Raw genomic sequence first — 7,772 nt, 5'->3', positions numbered from 1 at the left:
TTTGTTGCTGTTCATTGTGTTCATCTCTCATTATTTTATAATGTATAATTATTTCTCATTTGTATTGTTTTATTTTATTTCTGGTGTTTTTCGGTTTACTTATAGTTTGACACATACATACATACGCCTGGACGCTATGTATGTGTGCATGACAGTAATAGAATGCCTCAGAGAGAGCGAGAGAGATGGAGGGAAAGAGAGAGACAGCGAATTCAAGTTGGAATAGAATCAAGAACTAAGCAAAAGTTCAAGCTTTCACTCGGATTAAGTAAATATTTCGATTCTGCTGCAATCACACATGCCTCAGCTGTGTTCACACTACTCTTTGGCCTCTCGCATTCCTGCTGGTCTGCTCTTAGATATTCTAGCTACTGCTGTGTACTTTACTGCCTACTGCTGGAAGCCTCAAAAAATTGTTGCTATACTTAAGATTTGCTGTTTCTGTTACTGTGATTTTCACTGTCTCGATTTTGACTGCTATTTGCTATTTGATGTGAAATGGAAATCTTATGCATAGAAATTGCAAATAAAATCATATATTGGATCGTATAGTTTGTATATATTAAATATAAATATGTATTTACAAAAGCCGTTTATAACTTGCAGCTGGACCAAGCTAAGCTGTGTGCACACCAGCTAGGTGTGAACAAGCTAAACTCAATATACATATATATATATGCATTATATATATATAATATGTATGTATATATGCACTCGATGTGTGTGTGTGTGCGTGTGGGTGTGTGTAGGTGTTTGCTCTCTTTCTAACTCTAGACAGTGTTGCATAACGTAAGGCTTAAAAGTGTGTGAAGAACAAAATCAGTATTGAAAAAGGTCTGCTTATTGCACAGCATTGCCAGACTTAAAGTATAAGTATTACAAATTAGGTAACAAATAACACAAATTGCTAGTCATAAAAATAGGCATACAATAATAATATGAATCATAATAATAATACTTAAATACTTTGGCACACATAAAACATAATTTGCATTGAAAATCATAACTGTTAAATGATATAATACATATTTAAAGTCGTTTATTGCACATATATAGATAATGCTGTCACATCTGACAAAATACTTGATCTTCTTTTTTCTTTTTGTTTTCGTTTTCGTTTTCGTTTTTTTTTTTTTGTTTTTCTTTCTTGTTTGCTCTGGAACCAAAAAACCATTGACTGCTTTTTAATATTGTGTGTTGTATATATATATATATACATATAATATATATATATATATATATATTATATAAATAGTAAGAATATATACGTATATATTATAATATATCTTTCATAATATGCTTAGTTAGCCCGTATTTAACTTTTTGCATTCTACATATTAGAAACTAACACTTAAAACCGACATTTTCATATGCGTTGCTATATCCTTGCCATGCGATATCGAGGTCGATATCGATATCGATATCGATACAGGTTATCGATAACGTTACACATCGCTTTATCGAATCCTACTCATATCCAATAATCAAAAGCGCTTTGAGCGTTCTACTTTTGCATGCCTGGCCTAAAACTAGGAAAAAAAAATACGTTTGCTTCGCCCGCCTCTAGATAAGTTACGATAAATCTAACTATCGATTTGTATGATCGATACACATATATATATATATTAGTTTGGAACATAAAATTAATCAACAAATTTGTTTCCTTGGAATTGCTGCTCCGCTTCAAAGAAAACAAAAAAAAATCAGACGAGAAAAGCGCAAATCCCAAACAGTTGTATGTCTACATCGTGTAAACGTTCCGGGTAAATGGGGCTCAAAGAGTTCGTGATCGGTGTCTAAGAGTGTGAGAGTGTATGCTACGTAGTATTCTTAGACTTTGCAAGTATTTAATATACGCGTGATAATCGCTAGATACGAATAGATGCCAAATTCTGTGTGATGCACCGGTTGCACTTATCGTGAATTACGAGATTCGTGTAAACATGTTTACATAAAATCAACAAAAAACTAATAGAAAAACCGTGTACTACGACTAGCAACTGTCAAGTGCTCTTTTGTATTAGATCTAGGTAGAGTATATATATATATATATATATATATATATATATATATATATATATATATATGTATTTCATGTATATATATGGTGTATAAATAATTTATGCGATTTGCCTTTTTCTCGTATTGTCTGAAAGTGCTACGTACTCTGCTCTTTTTTCTTCTTAATGTTTTCTTTAACACTAAGCTACATAGTTCGTGTTTCCTAATACTCTTCTCTAGCTTTAACTCATTTGCTTTTTCGTGTTCTGTATGAGTGTGTTTGTGTGTTCGATCCAAATGAAAAGTTAGAGCGTTACAGAAGTTGGTGAGTAGAAACAATTTTAGTTAAGACTAGAGCATATAACTAGTGTATACCACTCGTCATATACACATGTATATATATATATATATATATATATATATATGATATATAGTATATAGTATCTAGTATATATAGTATATAGCTGTATGCCACTTGGAGAAATAATCTGCTTTCAATTTCATTTTATAGGCTATCAATATGTATGTGGAATTCTCTGCTGTAACAGCTAACAGTTAACAGTTAACATTTAACAGCCAAAAGTTAACACTTAATGGCTCTGTTAACCCTGTTAACAGCTGTAATTTACAGCAGCTGCGCTATAACCGGCTCGATGAGACACATATGCTCCGCTCCGCGCACGGGCAACCGATTCAGGCAGAAGTGTCTGATCATATCGGGCACCGTCTCGAAGGGTCGACTGAACTGGCCGAGAATGTATTGGCCGGCCTCGTTGCGCTGGATGCGCATATGCATAAAACCCTTGGCGCCCCTGCGAGCGAGCGAGAGAGAGAGACAGATAGATTAACATATTTGATAATATCAGGTCTAATATTATTTGATAACCTACTTGAGCGACAGGGAGTAGTCCTGCTTGGTGGACTCGCAGTTGCGCACCAGAAACGAGCCCTCGGCCAAGGGACGAAGCGTTGTCTCCGCCTCAATGCGCGTAATGGCGCCGTGGTACCAGCTAGAGAGAGAGAGAGAGAGAGAGAGGGACAGTTTTAGCATAACTCAAGACACTTAAAGGAATACTTTTCTTTTTAATCAGTTAACAGTGAATAGTTAACTGTCAACAGCCAACAATTAACAGCGAGCAGTTAACAGTTAACAATTAAGAGTGAGAAGTTAACAGCCAAAAGTTAACAGACAACAGTTAAAAGCGTACAGTCAACACTGTTAACTGGTTAGCTCGTTATGGAAAAGAGAGAGAGAGACATAGAGACAGAGAGAGAGAGAGAGAGACACTCAACGCACCCCTGACGCTCCAGTGGTATGGTCACATCAATCAGATCGACAGCTGTTACGTAGCCCTGGCACAGATTCATGTTCAGCTCCTTGTGGCTGCTCAAACCGCGCAGATCGAGACTCCCAAACTGTTTGTTCACCTGACGCGGCTCGTTAAGATTCAAAGTGAGATTCTGACGGAAAAGCGTCGTGTCTGCAAAGAAAAAGAAAATGCAGAGGGATAGAGAGAGAGAGAGAGGGAAGAGAGGGAGAGGAGAGATAGAAAGATAGATAGATATATAGAGAGAGAAAGACAGACAAAGAGATAGATAGATAAATAGATAAATCACATAGATAGAGAGAGAGAGAGGGAAGAGGGAGAAAACAGATAGATGGATATATTGATAGATGGATGGATAGATAGAGAGAGAGAGAGAGAGAGAGAGAGAGAGAGAGAGACAGACAGAGAGATAGATATATAGATATAGAATGAGAGAGAGGGAGAGAACAAGAGAGAGAAAGTATGTTAGAGATGAGAAAATTGAACTTTAATGGAATATTTTTTGGAAATTATGTTTGAATTACAATTAAAAGCAATTTTTATTACATTTAAAAGTAATTTGAATTACCCGAAAGTTATTTGAATTAAATGAAATGGATAGATTAAAGGAGAGACAGCGGCAAAGTTGACTCACCCAGCTTGCTGGCCAGCTTCTGGTCGTCGCGCATGGAGTGACTGGAGGATGCCTGCGAGATGCCGCTGGACTCGGTGCTGTGCATCAGGAGATTGGTGATTTCGGCCTGGTTGGCGCGCAGGCGCCGTCGCAGCTTGGGCATGTCGAAGGGCAGGTCGCCCAGGTCGACGGAGGTGGCGCTGCCCGAGGTGCAGCCTCCTGCGGCCTCCTGCTGCAGCGTCTTTCGGCGTCGCAGCTTGGGCATGTCGAAGGGCAAATCACGCAGCTCCTGCGGCAACGCGGAGCCGCCAGCAGCAACTGCTGCCACCGCGGCGGAGGCGGCAGCGGAAGCGCCTGCTGCCGCCGACGAAGAAGTGTCCGCGGCGCTGCCATTGCCCAGCTGCAGCCTGGGCAGCGTCAGACGCTGCGTCAGCGCCAGCGTCGCCGGCTTGCCATCCTCGCGCGAGTGCAGCGAGATGCCGCTGTCCGAGCCAAGCAGCTCGTCGGCCAGATGGAGCAGCGCCTTGTTCGGCGCGGCGGCGGCACGCTGACTGCGCTGCTTTGCCAGCAGCTGGACAGGCGCAGACGCAGACGCAGGCACAGGGCCAGAAGCTGATGCATCTGCTGTCTTGCCAGACTCCTCCTGCTGCTGCTGCTGCTGCTGCGACTGCTCGGAGGCGCCGCTGGCCGAGGCCGGCTCTTGCGAGGACTTGTCCGATATGGGGCTGAGTATGTGCAGCTTTGAGTGCAGCAGCAGAGGCGGCCGCAGCGGATAGGCAACACTGGAGCTGGCGCTGCCGCTGCCGCTAGCGCTGCCGCTGGCGCTGCCGCTGCCGCTCTCCGAGCTGTGCGAACTGAGCGAACTCGAGTGGCGCGACTCGGAGCTGGAGGTGCTGCGATTGCCCTCGCTGGTGCTGCTGCGCAGCGACTCCATGCTGCCGCCGCTGGACGAGGTGGCGATGCTCTCCGTTGAGCTATAATTGTGGCCGGCGCCGCGCCTGGACGGCGGCTGCAACAGCTGCGGCTGTCCGTGCTGCTGCTGCTGCTGATGCTGATGATGATGCTGATGATGGCGCTGCTGATGAGCCTGGGCGCTGCGTCGCAGCTCCAGGACGCGACCCGATTCCAGGACAAAGCTGCGCGGACGACGCGATGCCGCCGCTGCCACCGCCGCGGAAACGGAAACGGACGCCGAGGCGGATGCTGAGACCGAGGCTGAGACCGAGGCTGAGACCGAGACCGAGGCTGACGCTGAGGCGGAAACGGAAGCGGCAGCCGAATTGGAATTGGAATTGGTTGAGGGCGGATTCACGTAGGCGCTGTCGGTGAGACTGTTGTCGTTGCTGCTGGCGCACAGCTGCAACTGTTGCTGCTGGCGCAGCGACGACTGGAGCGGCAGGCGCAGGTCCCGCAGCCGCGGATGCGCCGGCTGCGCGGCCGGCAAATTGGGCGCGCTCCGAATGCTGTTCATGTAGCGCTCGTGCTTGCCGGGAAACTTGATGGGCAGCGGCGCGGTCGACGGCGGCGAGGGCGTGTACCCGCGCGCGGGCAACTGTTGCGTGGACACGCCAATTGCTGTCGACTGTTGCTGCAACTGTTGCTGCTGCTGCAACTGTTGCTGCTGTTGATTCTGATTCTGATTCTGTTGATCGGAGCTGAGCTGCAGCTGACTGAGCTCTGCCTGCACCTGCAGCACCACCTGACATTGCCCATCCTCCTCCGGCGAGTCCTGCTGCTGCTGCTGCTGCTGCTGCTGCAGCTGCAACTGTTGCTGCTGCTTTGGCTGCTGCTGCTCCTGCAGCGCTTGATTCTTGCTATTCTTGGCGCGTTTGCATTCGAGTCGCGATTTGCTAAGACTCGGCTTGGACAACGACGACGACGACGACGGCGGCTGCGGCAGCTCGTTGCCGTTCCCGTTCCCGTTCGCATTGCTGTTCAGCTGCAGCAGCACCGAGTGATTGGTGATGCGATCCACTTCGTCGAGATCATCATCCGATTTGGCTATTTTGCAATCGAAGGCCGTCTCGTAGATTTGTCTACGTCGACTGGCCATGTTGTCAGAGTCGTACTCTGCCTCCTCCTCCTCCTCCTGTTCCTCCTCCTCCTCCTGCTGCTGCTGCTGCTGCTGCTGCTCTCCCTCCTCCTTGTGCTGCTCGTCTAGCGCAGCTGACTGGATGCAATTGGTGGCTGTGGAATCTGTGTTCGATTTGGTTTGAACTGCGGGCGCACATTCGATGCACTCGTGCACGCCATGCGGATGCACGTAGAATATGCTGCGGGGCCGAAAGTATTCCTCGAGCTCGTCAAGCTCGTCATCGGCAAGGCCAATGTCAATGCCAATGCCAATGCCAATGCCAAGGCCTTGGCCGTTGTTGCCGGGCGTCGGTATGCAGGCTCCGCACACGGCTGCTGGGCCCAGCAGGCGGTGCGGCGGCATCGACCCGCAACTCGGTTCGCTGGCCAAGTCCGTTGGGCAGCTCTTCAGCAGCTCCCCCTCGCCGGCGTCGCAATGCTGCAGCTGCAGCTGCAGCTCCCCCTCACCGCTGCCGATGGGCAACTGTTGGCCGCGCGGCTGGACGTTGCACGTCTTGCGGACGAGGGCCAAGGCCCGGGCGTGCCACTCGCGTCGCTTGAGGCACTCGCTGCAGTCGGACTCCTCCGAGGTGCTGGTGCTGGGCGTCTCGCAGCGTATGATCCGTACGCCCTCCTCCGTGAAGCTATACCGTTTCGGTGTCGACTGTTCGTTTAGGCCGATCTCCTCGAGCTCGTTAACTTCGTTGTTCTCCTCCTGCTCCTGCTCGTGCTCCTGCTCGTTCTCCGGTTTCTGCTGCTGCTCCTGCTCCTGCTCGTCGTTGTCGTCGTCGTGCTCCTGCTGCTGCTGCTGATGCGGCGCATCCAAGCTGCTGCTCTTGCGATACCCACCCAGCAACTGGGTCTGCTGCGTCTGCTGCGGCGGCTCACTGGCCGTCGACTGGCGGCACTTTTGCTTCGCCTCGCGGTCGAGCGTCTGCTGCTGTTGCCTGTCCGGCTCCGTGTCCTTGGCCTCGGGCTTGTCCCGGCTCTTGAGCAGATCCGAGTAGTAGTAGGGCGACGGCTGACGTTTGCTGTACTCCGCCTGCGCAACGGTCAATTTGCGTGGACTGCGCTGCAGCTGCGCCGGCAGCGGTCGCACCAGATCATCCGATATGCTGTCCGGCGAATTGAGCAGTCCTCCTGCCTGACCAGCTGCTGCGGCTCCACCAGCTGCTGCTGCCGGGAATTGTGGCGCGGCACGCTCTACTTCCTCGTCAATGTCCGCCTCCTCGTCGGAGGATTTGGGCGCCGAGGAATCTGTAAGCCAAAAATACGAGTTGAGTAAATCGTGCATATCATTTCCTTCAACCCATCCCATCCACAACTTCTTCCCTGCGAACTTCTTCTCCAATCCAACTACTCTAAATGGAACTCATGAGCATACAAATATTCTATTAAGATATACTTATTTAACTTCCTCTTATCAAAGGCAGACGGAAGCATCTGCGATCCTCTAAAGTATATATGTATATTCTTGATCGGAACGGATTGGTTGTATTCTAAGTAAGTTAATATATTAATATATTCCCCTTAACGCTCAAAAATTGATCACATCTTATCGATATTCTTAGCCGTATTTCCATAATCTCGATAAATATCGATTTTGAGTAATATTTTTTAAGCATAATTCGAGATTTATCGGAGCTGGATACACCAAACTTCGTATGGCTTATACAGATGAGGAATAATTCACTTTTTCGGATGCCAGCCCCCTTTCCACACACAACTTGCGCTTTGATGTATAGTCTCACATTTAA

At 47.8% G+C, this 7,772-nt stretch overlaps 1 protein-coding gene across 2 annotated transcripts in view; it reads right to left on the bottom strand.

The window, feature by feature from the left end:
• Window positions 1-2,125: 2,125 nt before the first annotated feature.
• hwt (heavyweight) overlaps window positions 2,126-7,772 on the bottom strand; it is a 78,774-nt gene continuing 73,127 nt past the window's right edge. For both annotated transcript variants that reach the window (XM_064684572.1, XM_064684573.1), the window contains 4 exons: window positions 3,964-7,272; window positions 3,299-3,482; window positions 2,892-3,011; window positions 2,126-2,813 (listed from right to left, as the gene is read on the bottom strand). In XM_064684572.1, the coding sequence (XP_064540642.1) occupies window positions 2,627-2,813; window positions 2,892-3,011; window positions 3,299-3,482; window positions 3,964-7,272 (3,800 nt within the window). In that variant the 3' untranslated portion in view covers window positions 2,126-2,626. The remainder of the gene's footprint in view (window positions 2,814-2,891; window positions 3,012-3,298; window positions 3,483-3,963; window positions 7,273-7,772) is intronic.

This window comes from Drosophila montana, unplaced genomic scaffold (assembly GCF_035044405.1).
Source record: "Drosophila montana isolate Dmon_TW-CO22-7 unplaced genomic scaffold, ASM3504440v1 contig_2781_1, whole genome shotgun sequence".
NCBI classification, from domain to species: Eukaryota; Metazoa; Arthropoda; class Insecta; order Diptera; family Drosophilidae; genus Drosophila; species Drosophila montana.
Note: the sequence above shows the minus strand (reverse complement) of the source record. Positions and strands in the feature narration are given on the sequence as shown.